Source organism: Crocodylus porosus, unplaced genomic scaffold, assembly GCF_001723895.1.
Source record: "Crocodylus porosus isolate Cpor-Errol unplaced genomic scaffold, CroPor_comp1, whole genome shotgun sequence".
NCBI classification, from domain to species: Eukaryota; Metazoa; Chordata; order Crocodylia; family Crocodylidae; genus Crocodylus; species Crocodylus porosus.
In genome coordinates this window covers 24,231,059-24,250,939 of record NW_017728917.1, presented here as the reverse complement: position 1 = coordinate 24,250,939, position 19,881 = coordinate 24,231,059, and the positions used below count along the sequence as shown (strand labels likewise).

The following is a 19,881-nucleotide window of genomic DNA, read 5'->3' as shown; positions in this document are numbered from 1 at the left end:
GCCCTCACTGCCTCTGTGAGCTGACCTAAGAATTCCTGGTCGAGCTCTTCTCCCTGGTTGGGAGAATATTAATATTCAATATTAGTCAAGAATATCAGCTCATGTCATAGAAGCTTAATGGTTTGGGTTTTTTTCTTTCCCCATGGATAAAAAATTGTTTTTATCTACAAAGTCATACAGCACAACTGAAATATTTCAGTACTTACCAAGGATAGGAAACTTGGCAATTTTTTCATCTGAAGCCGTGAAACAATATCCTAAAGAGGTTTAACATTTTTTCCCCTTAAACTTTGTAGGAAGTGTCAGTCTTCAATATAGATTTTTCCAGACTAAACACTGATCTATTCTACAGTGGAATTTTGCCTGGGAAATCATTTCTACTTATTTGCTTTAGTGTTGAACATTAAAATAATATCACTTTAGATCTGTTTTATAATTGTAGACTGTAATTTTCATCCAAGACTTACCATATTGATTTGTCATTTTTCTAATGCCATGTCTGATTTATACAGAGTGACATGATTTTGTAAATGAGGCCTATGCATGCATTTATTAGGCATATATATGTTTTAAAATAAGGAGAAATATATTGATTACATTAATTTAAAAAAACAATCTGAAACAAAGCGACTGTGTGAAAGAAGAGTTTGCAGTGCTTACTGACTGGGCCCTCTTCTTTTTTTCTTAACAACTGCATGAATATTTTGGATCTTGTTTATTTTCTCTGTAATGCTACAATGAGGTAGGGTGGCATTCCATGTAAGTATATGTCATGTGTGAAGAGCCAAATCCTAAGCTGTTGCTAATGCTTACAGGGGATCTGGCTCCTTATAGAGCTGGTAGTCTCATCATTAAATCTAGATCTGAATGGATCTGCAAAGTAGAGCTACCATTTACCACTTGGAGGTGGGTCTTGCTAAGCTGAGACTAAGGCAATTTAGAAAGACAGTAAGGTGGAGGAGCTTATAATGTCACTACCAATTCTGTATGTGATCTCTGGACAAATAAAGTACCCAACTCTCATACCCGGTTAGGGGCTTATAACTTTGTCAGAGGGTTGGACAGGAGCCTTGGTACAAATGGGAATCTGGTCCTTCTCTCTTCCAAGCCTTTCATCTAGCTCTGGTCACAAGTAGAAAAAAAAATCACAAAAAGGTACTTTCTTAAAAAAGCATTTAGTTAGAATCACCAGTTTGAGGAGTAAATGTCAAAAACAAACTGTCCACAATGTTTCTAGAAATATTTGCTGAAATCTACATGACAGTCGCTCTTGCCATTCTACAGTAACTTCAACGTGGCTTCAGCATTCTCTTGTCTTCCAATGTAGATGCTGTCCCTATTTATGAAAATCAAGTTGTCAAGAATAAACTTTCATGTTCTGTGTGCTAAGAACAAGAATGGCTAGCTTGACCAGCTGAAGAAATACCATTCAGGCCTAGGAACTACTGATAAATATCCTTGTTTCTGCTTCTCCAACTTCTTTTGATACATGCAGGCATGTCCTTCCTCTACTAAGTTGGAGATCAGTGGCCATGATCAACATGCTGATGTTTTTGCCTAACAAACCATTAGCTGCAATAGCTAGCTGTTGTTAATTATTTCACTATATGCGCAGAAGTCACTGACATAACAAACTCAGCAGTCCCTTTTGTTATTGGAAGTCCGCTTAACTCTTCTTACTACCCATTGGACTGTTCTCCATGTTTTTTATTTCCTTATACTCTCAGATGGAATTATTTCCTAGTTCTTTGCCTTGATGTTTTACATTTTTTAAATTTGAAAATAAAGATAAAGGGTGCTCACTTGTGGTAGACGTATCAGAGTCTGATAACTTCTCTTGAAGAAAGGACCTTCATTGCAGTTCTGGGAATTGTTTAAGCATGTTTTCTGGCCCTTTACATGACCTTTCTTCTGGTACGTATGGCTCCAAAATCACCTCAAAGGTGAGGCTGGAATACATCATACAAAAGAAATTGCAGAAGCTAGGTCGGGTGTATTCCTTTTTTCAGGATAGCATCTTCTAGATGAAACTACTCGTCACTGTGTGTTACTGTACATTTCCATAGTAATGTTTAATTGCTAAAATTGCAGAGGGAACCTTAGTACATTATGGTATCCTGTGCATTTACCTTTGACATCAAAAGAGGGATAATGAAAATTTTGGCACATCATAACTTCCTGCTGCTATTCTTCAGCTTTTTCAGTAGAACTTGGTAAACCTGAAAAAAGTAGAGGTGTTTTTTTAACAAGAAATAAAAATAGATCATGTGTAACTGAATGGCTTTGGCTGCATATCTAACACTTATTATAATATCTCATAACAGCAAGTATGCCTACTAGTGAAACTGAGTCTGTGAACACAGAGAATGTCAGTGGAGAAGGAGAGAACCCCATATGCTGTGGAAAGCTGTGGTGAGTATACAAAGATACATGTGCAAGTATTTCCAATGTCCTAGAACTGAAAAGAGCCTGTTTTCTCTACTGCCTCTTCTCTTCTCTACTTTATCTCTTTGAAATACTCAAGGTTTGTTTAATGAATAATGTTTTTGGCTTTTAGTCACTTAATGTAAAATCCAAGTCATGTTATCTGAACAAAATTGGAGCATAGTGAAAGTCTGAAGTCACAGTAAATACAGTTATATTTCATTAATGATTATTCATTTGAACCTTAGATTTGCACAGGTTTAAGGGTTTATAATTATTTCCTCAAAACACTAAAAAAAGAGGGGAGAAGTAACTTAAGAATTGCAATGAAGATTAGTGTCTTCCAGTAGTTGAAGCATGATACAGAGTATCCTTATTTCATAAACTGGGTAATAGTAAAGCATTCTCTAGCTGTTTTTTGAATACTGCACCTTTTGGTAGACAAAACCTAATCATAATAATTGTGAAAATGACTTTAATTTATTGCATTTATTCATTCTTCCAGAAGGTTTCCAAAGCATATCCAGAACTTGTTTCTTGGTGAATACTTGTTCTCTAAAATATACAGTAGTAAAACAAACGTGGTATCATTTTATACACAGCATGTTTCACTATTCATTATTGTAGTGCTCATACTTTGAAGCAGCTTCCATACTAGGTTACACAAAATGTACATTTTCTAGCCTACAGAGTCAAGACTTAATTTGAAGAGATTTCTTTTTTTCTCATGTAAAATTCCTATAGTCATAGAGGATTTTGCAAAAGGATCAGTAAACAACAATGACACAATAGCAGTAGTGTTTCAGCATTCATGAAGCCTTATGTTGAAATTTTATTTTTGTGCACAAACTTTGAGTAATTCCAGTATTTTGATTTTCCTTTATATCACACTAAAGAGAAGGAATTGTGTAAATTATTTTTTCTGTCTGTTTTTTAAAAATGTTTTCCTTTTCTTTTAGTCAGACTATCTCAAAATCCAAGTTCAGGTCAGTATTTCCCTTTCGTTTTCCAGTGCTTTTTTTGTTGTGATGGTCCATACATCATGATGACAACACGTGATCATTATTTACTGTTTTTCATTTGGGTGGGTGAAAATGTTACTGAGAGGTTGATGAATACAGTAGAAATGTGTTCACAAACATTCTTCGGAATAAAACTCCCAGATTCATTTCACTGGTAGTGGTGGCTTTCTGTCACTCAGTCAAACATTCGGGTAAATGAGTTTTTATTTACAAGAATGATTGCAGAAAGCAAGAGGTGTGAGTAGAAGCAAGAATATGTACTATTCTGAGTGTGTTCATGGTGGATGTTCTGTTGCAGTCCTTGAAAAAATGTTTTTTTATTTGACTTTGTTTCCATCATCCAAAAATAAAATTTGCAAACAGAAAATGTAGTCTTATAAAGCCTAGTTCAGTCATTAAACAAAAACAATGACGAGACAAATCATGTAGCACATGTATTGAATTGTGGATAGTAAATATATTCTTAACCAGTCTGCAAACAATCCACAGCCTTAATATTCTTTACACAGATTATTCACTGAACAACAGAGGTAATCAAGAAGATAATTAAGGTTCTAACAAAAAAGCATGTGGATTTGTTCAGGCTTTTTGACCTACTGAAACTAGTTTTAGCTTTGGGTTTTGTTGCATAATTTTACTGACAGCACTGGAGTATTCTTTTTGAAGCAAGGGGCTAAGAGATTTTGCTGATTTGCACATGTGGATAGACCCTATTGTTTTGTTTTTTTAAGCAACAGGCTCAAGATGGTAATTGCTGTAAAGGTTTACTCCTGTGTTGGCTGGTAGGATTCTGTCTTGTCACCCCTCCTATTCAATGTGCTTATGAAGCCAAAGTTATATTAATGAAGAGCTGTAGACTATGCAAATTGTGGCTTGCTTATGGATTAGTTTTTGTAAAAGCCATCATTTTTTCATAAATAGAACAGATGAAAAGTTAAATTATTTGTGTGCAAAAGAGCTCATTTTATAGTTTGGCTAGCTGTAGCAAATTATATCAATTAAGCATCCCCTAAGAGTTTAATATTTCTTTAGAGCTGTTATTAACGCTAAGAAACATGGCTTTATAATTTCAAAACAGGAACATTTCATGTAATTAAGAGTATGTACAATATATGGATTCACTTCAGATAAAAAAACCCTACATTTGATGCTTGTATACAAAAATCCAGTATAATAAAAAAATACAATATTAGAATTTCTTTTGCTGCAAAATGAGAGAAAATGGTGCAAAAATTGTTTTTACATGACGATACTATATAACGGAGCATCACATTTCAATGTCATGCCCCCTTTTTCTTTATTCTGTTTCTTTGTGTATGTGTGTAGATGTATGTGCATGTATGCATGTAGTTCTGAAGATTTTAACAAAGATGATAAATATCAGCTATTATCTTCCTGTGAGACTGTTTGAAAGCTGAAGGCTTATTTAAACTATAGCAACAAAAATTGTGCAAACACTGAAAAATGTAAATGACTTTACATGTGGAGCCTAAAATTGCACACCCCTTGGACTGTATTTTCAAAGACTGTCACAGGGATTTAGCTATACCATTCTGTCATTGGTTTTAAAACTCTCAATATGTAAGAGTTTAGGCCTGATTAAAGGTCACTGAAGTCAACAGAAGTCTTTTCGTTGTGTTCAGTGGACTATCTCTGTGAGTGCTGCCAACTCCCACAAGCAGGTTGAGTCTACATGAGATGCTGCCGGGCAAGTGGCAGCGGGCCATAGCCCCTACTCCCAGTGCTGCCATACCCGCATCCTCCAAATCTCTGAATTGAATCACTGTCCTCTAAATCTGCCAGATTCAAATCCAAATCAAATACTTCCCTCTTCACACAGGCCTACTGGTTACTCCACAGTCATTTAGTACTTGTATCATTTACTACTTGTATATACAAGTACTAAATAACTGTACAGTAACAACTGCACAGTTAGCGTCATCTAGATGAAGCCACAGTCAGGCTCTAGGGGCATCTCCTTTTACTGACTTCTGTTATGTAAGTTTGGGTTATATTGTACAAGTATGATTGTTAAGAACATAATGCAGTTTAGCAGGAAGTTAGCAAGCCAAGAACATTCACAGTATCAAGTTAGTTTAGTGCAAGGGATTTTTCTTCATATGATTATTATTAGGTATAGGCTATGAAACATTTTCATAATGCACTAATACTATTTTCCATAATGATTAACACCAGTTTAAGGTGACTGAAGGGAATTCAATCACTGCTTGAGTGTTTTGCCAAGACTATTTATTTTTATTAACTGTTATATACTGGATTTTCTACTTGAGGCCTATTAGAACTTTTCCAATAGACAGCAAAAGCTCTGTTATCTGGCACCCATAGGGTATGGGGGTGCCAGGTAACCAAATAATCTAGTTATCTGAGGCGTCTTTGCCTGGTTGGACAAAGACACCCCTTCCGCCACATCTAGTGCATCAGTGTGCCAGGGGATGGGCACTGCACTGCCCCTCTCACCACTTTCCTGGCGTCAGTGTGCCAGGGGACAAGGAGCGGGGCCCCATGGAGGCTGCTTTGCCCTGGGCCATGGCCCAAAGTGGGACTCGGTGAAACCGGAAGTCCCACTTCTGGTTTCACTTTCGCTGCATTGACCGATGTTGTCCGGCATGCCAGTTAATAGAGTGTGCTGGTTAATTAAGTGCTGGATAATGAGGCTTTTACTGTGTACATGATAAGTACAGAGGCTATAAGATTTTTAACTAATTATTTGTAGCAATTTAGGTATCATAGAATATAAATAAAAATAGAATTTTTTAGAATGAAAAGTAGCAACCCCCTGTAAATTTCAGTTTTAAGACGCATTACATCATAATGGAGAAGGTCCAGATTCACACACTGAAATTCATATTTTTTTTATTTTGAAGCTGTTTCCAGATCCCACTGATATTAATCTTGCACGGATTTTAAGCCCTTGGTGCAGGAGGCTGAGATTTGCTATCCCACATGTTTGCTTACTTACTTATTTGTTAGATTTCTTTCTTGCTCTATCCAAAAGACTCAGAGCAGTTTGCAATAAACAAACAATACCCCCAAACCAGAGAACTCCAACTCTTTCCTCCACTAACCACCACTTCCCTGCTGAGCCCCACCCCCAGCATGCAACTCTTTTGCCAATCCCAAACATGCTTCTGAGCTATCACTAATATCTTGATGCAAGAAACCTCACTCTACTCCCTCCACTCCACACACAAGCACCCCTATCATGCTGCCTTATGCCAGGGTGAAATTCCCCCCCACTACCTCCCAAGGTCCCTTCCAAACCTGCAGCCCATTTCCTATACCCTTCCAACACATAAAACACACTAAATTTCTCCCTTTTCCCCAAAAAACACAATGCTAAGTTCAAAAGGAGCCTAACAATAAAGTGAGAGAACCTTCGTCTCTGCCTTAGTCACCACTAAACAGCAATGCCAAGGGCGCTTCTATGTGTTGCTTTTTGGAAGCACATGTTCAGGGAGGCCTGATGGGTTTATAGGGCCTGCTGGCTGGCTGGGTATGTTTATTTCCATTCAGGTGGCCGAGATGGTGCCTGATCTGGGCCCCATTCCTTCCTGAGAAGGGAAGAGTGTTGGGGGACAGAGTGATCACAGCATGTGTACAGCCCATTGAAGGCCCGATCTACACCTGTGGTTTTTGTTTGTCACTTGGTACCATTTGGTACCATTATTATAATATCTAAGTGCTTCATAAAAATCATATTCTTCATATATCTACTCTATTTCTCTGCCTCTCCCACCAAAGGTAAGTGAGGCAGGGAAAATTTAAGTGGCTTGTCCATGATTTCAGAGGAGGTCTGACACTTAGCAGAATACCCAGAACTCATGAGTGCCAGGCTAGCAGCCTTGCCAGAGCATGATTCTACCTGCCTTAGTTGAACTCAAAATTAGAGATGATGTGTTTTAATGTTCTAGTATTGCTGATTTCTTCAGTAAACCTTGTCTGAATATTGCTCTGAAGCTGCCTCTTAGGGTCACCTTTACCTCAGATTAAATATGCTTGGGCCCCTGTTTATATCTTGAAATGCCATGATGTAAAGTGAGTGTCCTAGGCACTGGGATATTGGGTTAGGTAGGACAAATACCATCATTCTGGTGCTGCTACTGTCTACGTCATATTTCTTTCATGGCTTCTCATGTGTTCACAAACATAGTCATATGCCTTCAGATCTCCCACCAAATAGAAATCTTATTCAAGCACAAATGCTGTAATATTTTTCTGTAGTATAACACAGGATTTTCTTATTTCAATTTTTAGTCGACGCTGGCGTCGCTGGAACCGATTCAATCGAAGAAGATGTAGAGCTGCAGTAAAATCTGTCTCATTTTATTGGCTGGTTATTGTCTTAGTCTTTCTAAACACATTGACTATCTCATCAGAGCATTATAATCAACCTAACTGGTTGACCCAGATCCAAGGTACAATCAAAGACCATTTTTCCTGTTTTGATTACAGATAACTGAAAACTCCCATTGGCTATGTTTGCACTTACCCTTTTTATACCACATTTACTCAAATACAAGAAAGCATTTTTTTATTCCCCCAATCACCATGTGGTCCTTGTCATACATTTGCATACAACAAAAACACAAATACATTGTTTAGTATGAAAAAAAGGTAAAATGCATCAATTTTGGGTGAACTAAGTCTATGGGTACTATATGCAAATTACTAAAGGTATGTTTATTTCAAGATCAGGTTTTTCAAATTTGTTCTTCATGTCCATGTGCTCAGGGAGGGTGGGGTCTGACTAAGGAAGGGGGAGAGGTTGCAGAGGAAGAAGTTGGTGGGGGAGCAAAGGCACTACCTGGCCCTCCAGATTTATTTTCCCTATTGTAGCAGTGGGAGGAGGACAAACCTAAGGCAAACCTACAATAATTAGATTCTGCACCTGGCAAATTATATCAAAATTATGAATTTTCCACATATAGAATCTATTTATTTGGTGGGTCATCTTATAAGCACAGTTATCACATATTCAAGCAAATGTGGTAGTTTATTTGTTATCTTTTAAGAACATCCAGGTTAAAGAGATGATATAGGAAATGATCAAATAGCTCATATTTCCACAGTACAGAGGCAAAACTACAATGTCAAATTTTTAAACAGTGATGCCATTAAATTTTAGATTTGCTACCCTGTTCAAGCCATCGTCAAGATAAAAAGCACAAAAAGGTGGAATAATGTAAAATTTAGAGATGAAAGGAGAGAGTTACGTGCCTCTTGCTAAGTGGAGAAAAAATGGTGTTATAAGTAAAGGAAGTGGTGTTTATTTCCCTCTATACTGAAAGGCTGCAATCTAGCATAGAATATCAATAAACTAAGTGAAAAATGAAGTATGTCAAATAAATGAGAAATATTTAAAATATCATTTTCTTAATGTTTTATTCCAGATATTGCCAACAAAGTTCTTCTGGCTTTATTCACCTGTGAAATGTTAGTAAAAATGTACAGCTTGGGCCTACAGGCCTATTTTGTATCCCTCTTTAATCGTTTTGATTGCTTCGTTGTTTGTGGTGGCATTGTTGAAACCATATTGGTGGAGTTGGAAATTATGTCACCTCTTGGAATCTCAGTGTTTCGCTGTGTCCGTCTTCTACGTATTTTTAAAGTAACAAGGTAAGACTAAAGATTATCTCATTTTCTTGCTACTAATTTGATGGGTACTTGTGTGGTGGATCAGCAACTCTTTTGTAATATTTCATCACGCGCTGTTCTTTTACAGTTTTTTTGTGTTAACACACGCATTTTAATTTATAGGCACTGGACATCCCTGAGCAACTTGGTAGCATCCTTGTTAAACTCAATGAAGTCCATTGCTTCACTGTTGCTTCTGCTTTTCCTCTTCATCATAATCTTCTCATTGCTTGGAATGCAACTGTTTGGAGGCAAATTTAATTTTGATGAAACTCAAACAAAACGGAGCACCTTCGATAATTTTCCACAAGCTCTTTTAACTGTATTCCAGGTAACCTTTTTTTCACCCCTATAAAACATTTTACGTTTGATAAACAACAAAGCTGTTTAAGTGAACTTGTCTCCTACAAAAAAAATCACAAATGCTATCTATTCTATTTACTTTAAGTAACATTTTGCTCGTTAAATTCAGTACTCTAGTAACTTTACACCATTTGTGCCATTTGTTTCATATCTTATTTGATCGATCTATGCAACATAGCTTTCATGTTACTTCATTAATTCTTCTTTGTCCATCAAAAGCATGACTAGTTAAAAAGTTGGAAGTTATTTTATTTTAATTAATGTTTTCCCTGTAAGTTCATTAATTGTTTTACGATAGATGTGTGTATTTCTGAAATTTAGCTACTTAAATTTTATTGTCTGGATAAATTGAGAAACATGTTCAGATTACCTACTTAAGTGAATCGTATCACTTAATATCACAATAAGCTGGATTTCTTTACAGGAACACTGTCAGGTTAACAACTCTATACAATTTAACACATATATATTTGTTACTTCTAACAGATTTTTAGAATGTAAATTACTCTTTTCTCTATTTTTTAATTTGTCTCAGCTGGAGCACTGAAATTAGGCTAGACAGTTTTAGTTTAATTTCTAGTCATTTTTACATTCAGGCTTGGAGGTATTAGCGCCGTACTGGAACATTTAGTTTGTGCTACCAGAAGGGAATCTTAGGAGTTGGTCAGTAAGTTTTCTGTCAGAATCCTGTTGCCTCATTGAAGCTCTGTGATGACTGCTTGAAGTAAACCAAATAACTCTTTCTGCTGAATTTAAATATCAAAAAATTCAGATTGGAAACATTTCCATTAATCTTAAATTTCCTAAAAATATTTTGATCTTTTCTAACCCAGAAGGGTCCCTTTAAAAAATTAGTTCAACATTTTAAAACTTTGTTGCCTAAAATGTCTCCATTCACTTTCATATTTGTCTGTATAAAGTAAGTAGTCTGATTTACAGAGGTGCTCAGATCTCCTCATTTTCATTCCAAGCTCCAAAGTTTGCTGCTGGATTCCCAGCATCTCTAAAAACTAGACAATTTAGGAACCTGAACACAGAGTCAGGAGATTGACTGTTGGCATTCATGTGTGTGACTTTCTTGCACTTATCCATAGGCTAGGGACAGAAATTACACATAAACTGGTATAAGTGATCAGAAACTAGTTCAAGTCTGTAACACAACAGAAGTTCAGTGCACGTAAATCAGTTTCAAAATAGCTGAAACCGGTTTAAGATAAACCTGCATGGATGTAGTATCAGATGTATCTGATTTAGGTTAAATTGTTTTACTGAACTTCTGTCCCAGATCCCCTCCAGGTTCAAATTAACTCACTGTCCCGCAGCATCCCAGGATACCTTGCAAACTCCCCTTCACATGTTGGGTGGGGTATCCCAATCTGTTTGCTCTAGCAGAGCAGAGAGGCATGCTCTAGCACCCCCCAGCTACTGCCCTGGGTCACTGTAGCCTTGTGGCTGCATTTCTGGAATCAAAAGTGAATGTCAGTTCACTTCTTTCTCAGTTCAATCTACGCAGCTTAAACTAACTTGTGAAGACTGAATCAATTCAGCCTTGGACTTTTTGACTGTCTGTACTTAGCCATAGAGAACATCACCATGATGTTTTTTTCAGGACTTCTACACAGTTCGAACAGATTCTAAATCTTGCCCAAAGTATATATGTACATGATGTTATGTACCTTTTGGGAAACAGTTTGTGGCTAAGATTCTTAAAAATGTGTACCTAAGCTTATACTTGTAAGCCATATTAGGTCTTTAGAAATTCAGTTCACTGGCATCAGTGTTTAATATAAATAAAAATTGGTAGATATAAACCTGAGCTTCCAGTAATAATAATAAGCATGCTATTATAACACATCAACCCTCCCAAGTAAAAAGGTCAGTTAATTATTTTGTATAAAAATAAAATGCTAAATATGTTGTGGATGGAGCATTCAGAATCCCCTTTTACTAGTCACTAGTTACAAATAATGTATTTGCTTTGTAGATTCTAACTGGTGAAGACTGGAATGCTGTTATGTATGATGGCATTATGGCTTATGGTGGTCCATCATCATCAGGCATGATAGTCTGCATATACTTCATTATCCTCTTCATTTGCGGTAACTGTATCCTTTCACTTTGCCAAGTGACATTGGCATTCAGTGCAACAGCTTTTGACCACAACCATGGGGTAGAGATTAAGGGGGACTGAATTATGATGACACTTAGGGCATATACATGATTTTTGTATAATGGATGTAATTTCTGAGACCCAGCATGTTCATTCCGGATATTACAGACTTGGTAAACCACACTAAAAAGAACCAGAATTCCCCCCTCCCCCCACCCCTGATGGGAAAGCAATCTTGTTCTGCATAGTAATTTTATGTTGGTTACTCTCCCTTCCAAGATACATGGAAATATCTGGTTCTCCATACCAGTGATTTTTCATCCCTTCTTTTCTCTTGTAGTATTGAGGCATGTATGTCCTATTAGTGAGCCCCAACCATCTGGAATTGATTCCTAGGAATGTGGAGCTGTTTGAGACTAGTGCACAAAAGGGTTTACCTTCCTAGGACCCATTTTTGTCCTCAGCGAGCAAACTCTTTTGTTCACTAAGTTACAGCTCAGCCAGGTGGCTAGTTAGTTCCTGAAACTAAGAGCCAATAAACAGGACCAAATATTAGATTCCTTACATTATACATTTATGGTATTTCTATTGAAATTTATACTTCACTGTTACAATGTGAAGTACTGGACTTGGCCTGAAATGCAGCACAAAAAGTAAATACTGAAGTGTAAGAATTCACTTTTAAAAGTACTTGAACTAGTATCTGAATGACAGCATGTAAGGTTTGAAACTTATCCAGGCCAATGTAAACATTTATTTATTTTTTTAAATTCACTTTTAAGAGATGTCTAGTTTTTTTTTAAAGTAGTGTGCTTCATATTTTATTGCAGTAGAATCAGTGGATCTTATGTATCATTAATACAACACAGTTGCCTACTATTAAGTTATACTGGAGTTTAATGTGGTCCAGTAAAGTAAATGCTGTTATGAGCAACACATCTGGTTTGTAAATCTCTGGATTTAGCGTGGAAGCATAAGTTTCATGCCTCTCACATTGTTGTTTTTCATAATAATAAGGAATAAACTAAACACAAAGTTGTACTGCACAATGCCCTAACAACAGTTTTGAAATAGATATCTTGCTAAATGTCTTCTTGGCCATTGCTGTGGATAACTTGGCAGATGCTGAAAGTCTGAATACAGCTCAGAAAGAAGAAGCAGAAGAAAAGGAGAGGAAAAAGAATGCCAGGTAAATGAATGCTAACACATTTGATGGGAGTGCAGGATTCTCCTGTTTTGTAATGTATTGATTCATAAACAGTTTATATTGATTCATGGAAACAGCTACAAAGAGTTCAGAATTAGAAAAAAGGAAAGAGCATACCATACCCTTTAAACTAATACCAAGATGATGTAATTTTAGTTTGAAGTTGGCCAAAAAATTGGAAAGATGAAGTTACTTAAGATGGTCATAATCCAGTTGATATTGAAATGCTGGGAAAAATAGGATTTACTGTGCAGTTAGAACAAGTATGTATCCCTAGAGGGATGTGTGCAGCTCCCATTTGAGCCAGTTCTACAAGCCTTATATATGCAAGAAAATGTCTCCCTACAAAGTCATGTTAGCCCTGTGGAAGTCAATAGGATTGTATCCAAGAGCACAATTTACCCATTAGTAATGGGCTAAGGATAATGCATTATATTTTTAGGGATCACCTTCTGGATTTATATTTAAAATGAAAATCTGTGAAATGATCTGGACATTGTGATGAAGCAAGCTTTATTAATTTTGTGGCTCATATGTCATGTCTTCTGTAAATGCCACTTCAAACTGAGTACCTGTATTTCTGTAGGCATGATCTCTTCTCTCAGAAGAATGGATGGCAGCAATTAAAAAGCTTCCTTTTTCTAGTCCTTCAGTCTTTACATGATCAGGTTTATTTGTTTTTGTTTTTTGTAGAAAAGAGAGTCTGGAAAATAAAAAAGGTGACAAAACGGAAGGTGACCAGAAGAAGTCCAAGGATAGTAAGGTGTTTATTTTATTAGATATATTTTTATTTTGTTACAGAGTGGTTCTGTTGTTTCCACTAAATCAGCTCAGAAATGCATTGTGGGTACTTACACATATGGGGAAAAAACAAAACAAAACGGAGCTTTACTTAGTTCAGTGTGCCCCCACATCAAGCACAGCACATACCCAGTTTGACCTGGCTCACCCAGCTTCTGTATAGCTCATGCATCAGCAGGGCTTTTGGTGCTTTTATCTAATAGCTGATTGAATAGCTCAAAGTGTCAAAAAGCCCTGCTGAAGTCCGCGAGATGTTGGGGAGCTGGGTCAAAGTGATGCTATTCTCCTGGTAAAGCGCTGTTTTGGGTTTTTTTCCTATGTCTGTCAGCACCCTATTGAATTTCTTTTTTAGTTCCATATTGTTGTCTACATGATGTTTTTTCCCCTGGATGAGAAAGGAAACTTTCTGTGCTCAGCCTGTACACCTGAAGCAATGCAATATCTGGTATACAGGAACTAGTAGTATAACTAGAGATAGGTGAGGGGGCACAAGCCCCAGGTGCTGATTAAGGAGGGGCACCAGAGTGGGGGCAAGGGAGTACCAGAACAGATGTGGCTGTGCTGCTACTCTGACAGCTACTGGCTCCAACTGTTTATAATGGGAGAAGGTGATAAGTGCTTATAAGCATCCATCCCTGCCACTGAATTAGGGGGTTATATTGACACATTGCAACAGGCTTAACTTCTTGGCTGGAGGGCACCTTTCTCCCTACGTGCTGGGACCTTAGAGAAACCCTGACTCTACCCCCTGCACAGCTGGAGCCCACAGCTACTTGGACTCTAGAATCCTCTTGCCTCTGCCCCCATGAGTTCTGGACCAGCCAGACACCATGGCTGCCCAGGGCACAAACCCTACTATTACGTTTCTGGCTCTTGTCACTTTACTCCAAGTCTGCTCTGCCCAGGCCCTGAAGAAGCTCTCTACATCTCTGTGAGAAGCTGCTATTCATCTAAGGATGTTTTAGTGCCCCTCAAAGGCCTTATGTGCCCACACAGAAGCTCACAGTTCCTAGCATCTAGCACTCAAACCCCTACAAACTCCCTGGGTGAGGAGTTTCAGAGCATGGAATAAGTTAACTTTGGCACATTTCAGCATTAACTTAGGCACGTTGTGAATTTCCTGCTAAAAGAGTCATCTGGACTGTGGTAGTATATAGTAATATTAAACCACCCCATGCAATTTCTACAGGTGCCTGTTGGTTTTATCTCTGTTTCAGTCCACAGATCCGTAAGTATATAACCACAATAAAAATACATGAAGTTATTTTAAACAGACTTTAAGAAATCAGCTGTCTCCCTTCTCTACTTCCAGTCTCATAAGAGCCACTCTGAATCTTGAAACACTCTAGCTGTAAGCATATGCCTGACTTCCTTGGCACTGAATACTTGGCTTCAGTTTGACATTTGCTTCAACCAAATGCATAGCTGTAATGTCTCTAGGGACAAAAGTTATACATGAACTGGTTCAAGTCATCAGAAACTGGTATAAACCTGTAACAGAACAGAAGCTTAGGGCACATAAATCAGTTTCCAAATGGCTGAAACTGGTTTAAGATAAACCCGGTTGAATGTAGTAGCAGACTTTACTGACTTGGATCAAACCAGTTTATGAAACTTCTGTCCCAGGCCCTTTCCTGGTTCAAGTTAAATCACAGTCTCCCAGCAGCATCCCGGCATGCTTTCCAGCCCTGGGCTGGGCGATCTGGTACAGCAGAGAAGGGTTGGGGAGGTCGGGGAGGCAGGGACCCAGGCAAACTCTAGCTGGGGTCTGGCGCCAGAAAGGGAGGTTAAACTGGGGTCCCAGAGGCACCTGGAAGCAAGAAGAGGAAGTGATGAGCAAACCTGGTGAGTCCTGCTGTTGTAAGTCTGGACTGCAAATCCCAGAGACCTTGGGGCAGCAGGAACAGGAAGTGAACACACTGCCCATGCTGGCTACATGCCAGAGAGGCATGCTCTAGTGCCCCCTGGCCTCTGGCCTAAGCCACTACAGGCATGTGGCTGCATTTCCTGAATCAAAAATAAATGTAGTTGTAGTTGTTTCTCAGTTTAATCTCTGCAGTTTAGATTAACCTGCAAAGACTGAATTGATTCAGCCTCTGGCTTTTTGACTGTCTGTACTCAGCACCTATGTCTCTGCCATTATCATAGGTAACAATTGCTGAATATGGAGAAGGAGAAGATGAAGATAAAGATCCTTATCCACCTTGTGATGTACCAGGTATGCCGGCAAGAGACATGTTTATGTCTGTTTGTTGAAATACATCAAATATATCATTGCTCTGTGCTGATACAGTTTCTTTAAAATCAATGAAGTTTGTACCTTCTGAGACAGTTGGTTAAATTAGCCAATGTAATGCAATGTTAGAGCTTTTTCTGTAGTCCATTTGGATAGCATATATGGATGTCATGGGGCAGTGTCCCCAGGAGTGACTCTTATGCCCCTGGAGGCTCTGCACCCATGCCAATGATGCCCTGAGGGCACCCTCTTGTCTCACCTGCTATGTCTTGTTGGTAAAATAAATTGGGAGGCTACCCTTGGGCCTTTGTGTGGCTCCAGTCTGCTGAACCTCACCAGAACTCATTGGTTCTTGAGCCCTCAGCCAGATCTCTCATTAGTACTGTGCCTCTTGGGGCACCTCAAGCCTTATGGGCTGATTGCTTGGCTCTAAACCTCCCCTTTACCATGCCCCATGCCTCGCAGGTGTTACACGGATGTTGTTCCCTGTACTGGGGCCTCAGCCTACTTGTCCTCCAGCCCTTTAATCTGGCTAGTCCTTCTAGCCTTGGTCCACTGTGTCGGATCTGGCTCCAAGGGACTAGCTCCAATTGATCTGTTTCTGTCACTGGGCCCTTCAGCCCTTGTCCCTGCTGCACCCCTCTGGTGCCAGCTGTCAAGGGGTTGGACTACCCAAGCAGCCCTCGACAGCTCAACAAAACTTGTTAAGTGGCCTCACATCTATAATTGTGTCTCCCTGGGTGTGGCATCAAGAGATTGGGTGCTGGTGAGGCAACTCCTGTGTGACTTCTGGCATTTGTGTGCTGTGGGATGGTTGTATAGTGGGTCTCTCTCATCTTCAGTTTGTCTTGATCATTCTATGCTGCTGCTCACTGCACTTCTGATGTCAGGTGGAGCGATGCCAGCCAGCAGGTACACACTTTAGGCTGATAGGCTTCAGGCATCCTGATATACATCAGCAGCTATCATATAGGGTCAAGGTGCTTAGCGTGTATGGATCTCTCCCATACAGGGCACGCACACTCAGCAGAGGAGCAGCTGAGAGCCAGAGCAGTGGTTTGGATGGCTGAGGGGCTTGCTCCCCATTTCGAGCTGGTGAACTTATATACAATGTTGTTCCAAATATTCAACTTTGCTTTTGTCTTCATGATGTGTTCTTTGCATGAGAGGGTTCAATCGAGAGTGACTCCAAGGTAAATTGGATTTGGACAGTGGGAAAGTGCGATCCCAGAGCATGTAATATTGAGCTGGTGGTTGGCCTTGTGGTTTTTCAGAAAGAAGGCACATACTTGTGTTTTCAGTGGGTTAGTTTTCAGTGTAGTATGAGGTTAGGCCATAAGTTCCTTGCTTAGGGACTTTTCAATATGGTCAAAGCCAGTATTTTGGGCTATTATGAACATATCATTTACACAGATGGAACATTTTGTTTCTAAATCGATTAGTTGGTCAGTCGTATAGATGTTATATAACAGTGGTGCAAGTATGCTTCCTTGGGGGAGGCCATTAATCTATCACCTCCATATGCTTTACTTCTCATCCAGTTTGACAAAAAAGCATCTGTTTTTGAGCAGGGTTTGTATGACCTTTGTCGGGTGTACATTTTTTGTCATTTCCAGGGTCTTGTGGAGGAGTCATTGGTGGTTAACTGTATCATAGGCAGCTATTAGGTCTACAGATGTAGCTCCAGTGATTTGGCCTCTTTCAAAACCGGCTTCGATAAGATGAGTTATATTGAACAACTGGCCTCATTGTTGATTTTCCAGGGTGAAAGCCTCTGTTTTCAAGGATTAAGTCTTTACCCATGTATGGGGCAAGCTGTTTCAGTAGGTCATTCATATAATTTGTATGTGTAGCATAGCAGAGAGATAGGTCTGAAGCTCTTTGAGTCAGATGGATCTTTTCCTGACTTCAGAAGTGCACTACCTAGCCTGTTGCCATATCTTTGGAATTTTTTGACTGACTGTATGTGAGTTCTATAGTTAGAGAAGCCATTCAGAAGTCCATGGTCCAAATTGCTGGATTTGTTCAGTAAGTATATTGTCAAGGCTGGCTGCTTTCCTAGTCTTCAGTGCGTTAATACCAGCATTCAGCTCTGTCATTAAGAAGGGGCTTGTAAAACCCAGGTCTTTGGGGTACTCGCACCTTCCTAGTCTGAGGGGTTTTTGTTTGGTTTTGGTTTGGGGGCTTTCTCTGTTGAGAAGCATCTCGCGAACAATTTGATTAACAATAACATTATGATCTACCTTTTGTGGTTTGACATTTAGTTTACGTATTGTCGCCCATGCCTTTTTACTATTATGCATAATATCAGTTGACTCAGTCTGTCTGCAAAGATTTCCTGTATTCTTCTGTGATGGCCAACATGAGTTTCTTGCCTCTAGCAGTAGAGTTTACAAAAACAACTGTAGACTTCATACAGGCCAGTGGTTGTGGAGTGAGGCCAGGGTTGTAATTGAGGCAGCAGCCCCATGGAATGTTCTTTCTTGCAGATTTCTCCACAAATTTATGGATTGGTCAGTTTTCTCAGGCAATGTTTTGATGGTTTTGACTGTGGCATCAAGGTATTCTGAAAGGCCTTTCCAGTTTGTCTTTTTAAGGTTGAAACATTGGCAGAATGGCACTGCTGTAGGCATTACTGAAGCTTTGATCTGAATTAGTCAATTGCTAGGAATGTGGGGTAGGGTCTTAGCTTTATTACTTAGCCCAGCAATGGTGTTGTTGGTGAGTATAAGGTCTGAGTTGTATTCTTGTTTCCAGCGGCCACTGTTGAATGATTTAGGTAGCTTGGTCATGGAACAAACTTATCTGGTAGGCATCTGACCAAGCTTCTACTGCCTTGCTATCTTTATTGGTCTCTTTGTAGCCCCGTTGCTTGTTATGGCTGTTAAAGTCACCAATGATCAACTGTGATTTATTTTGAGTGATCCCTGGTGTATCTGTAAAGGTGAAACTCATGTGAAGTGGTTTGTAGACTGAAGTGATTTTGATTCTGTTGAGTTCGACAGTCAGGATTTCACTGTTATTTTCTTCAGCCTTTGCTATAGAAATTATGACCATTCCAGTTTTAACAAATATGGTGCTTCCAAATTGCTTCTGTAGTCTTTCAATCACCATAGTCATTTCACATGTTGAAAGACAGTTATTATGAGGCCCTCAGTGCATCTCTTGTAAGCCCAAGACATCGCACTCGTCTTTCTTAAATAGATTTACAGTCAGTTCTTTTTTGATGTTGAAACCCCTTCAAGGTTTGCGGACAGTACTGTCAATTCGAGCCCTAAGAAGGGCTTGTGTCTTCAGTCACAAGACATTATGATTGGTTATAGCTGGTCAATTTGTAGGGTCAAAATCTTAGTCTGGAGTGTTAGCAGAATTGGCAGGTGTTACTAGGTATTACTTGACAGGGGTTACAATGGGAAAGCTTTACTATAAGAAGATGTGACAAGAACTTGGAATCCCTTCACTGACTTTCAATTGGAGATAATCGAGATATATAAATGGCTGTCTTTAAAAATCTCTTAACAGGGTCCCCTGACTGCAATTAAAGCAATTGTCTAATATAATCATAGAAATGTCTGTATATTGCTTAATAGATTTTAAAACCTTCTATTGTGTGTAGGTATATGCTAATACAAGCAGTAACTTTATACTGTAATGAACAAAAACTTTGTTTTTTTATAGTAAAAAAATTGTTTAATTTAAAGTAGGTGAAGAAGAGGAAGAGGAGGAAGAAGAACCAGAGGTACCAGCTGGTCCACGGCCCCGAAGAATATCTGAACTGAACATGAAAGAGAAGATAACACCAATTCCTGAAGGGAGTGCCTTTTTCATATTCAGCAGCACCAATCCGTAAATATCACCTTCATAAATAGCGCCTGGGGTTTCATCACTGGGGAATCAGTCCACTCTCATGGAAGTAAAGAGCAGGGATCCCATTGACTTAATTAGGAGAAGAATTAGACCCTAATTAATAATTAAATTAATTTGCTTAAATACACCCTTCTGCAAAACCTTCATCAAAGTCAATATTTAGTGTGTGTGTGTGTGTGTGTGTGTGTGTGTGTGT

At 38.8% G+C, this 19,881-nt stretch overlaps 1 protein-coding gene across 1 annotated transcript in view; it reads left to right on the top strand.

The window, feature by feature from the left end:
• The window catches only part of CACNA1D (calcium voltage-gated channel subunit alpha1 D), a 247,120-nt gene that overhangs the window by 90,290 nt on the left and 136,949 nt on the right, over positions 1-19,881 (top strand). The window contains exons 8-17 of the mRNA XM_019537015.1: positions 2,325-2,412; positions 3,384-3,410; positions 7,722-7,882; positions 8,858-9,083; positions 9,225-9,432; positions 11,449-11,569; positions 12,649-12,763; positions 13,475-13,544; positions 15,731-15,800; positions 19,520-19,664. Coding sequence (XP_019392560.1) covers positions 2,325-2,412; positions 3,384-3,410; positions 7,722-7,882; positions 8,858-9,083; positions 9,225-9,432; positions 11,449-11,569; positions 12,649-12,763; positions 13,475-13,544; positions 15,731-15,800; positions 19,520-19,664 — 1,231 coding nt within the window. The remainder of the gene's footprint in view (positions 1-2,324; positions 2,413-3,383; positions 3,411-7,721; positions 7,883-8,857; positions 9,084-9,224; positions 9,433-11,448; positions 11,570-12,648; positions 12,764-13,474; positions 13,545-15,730; positions 15,801-19,519; positions 19,665-19,881) is intronic.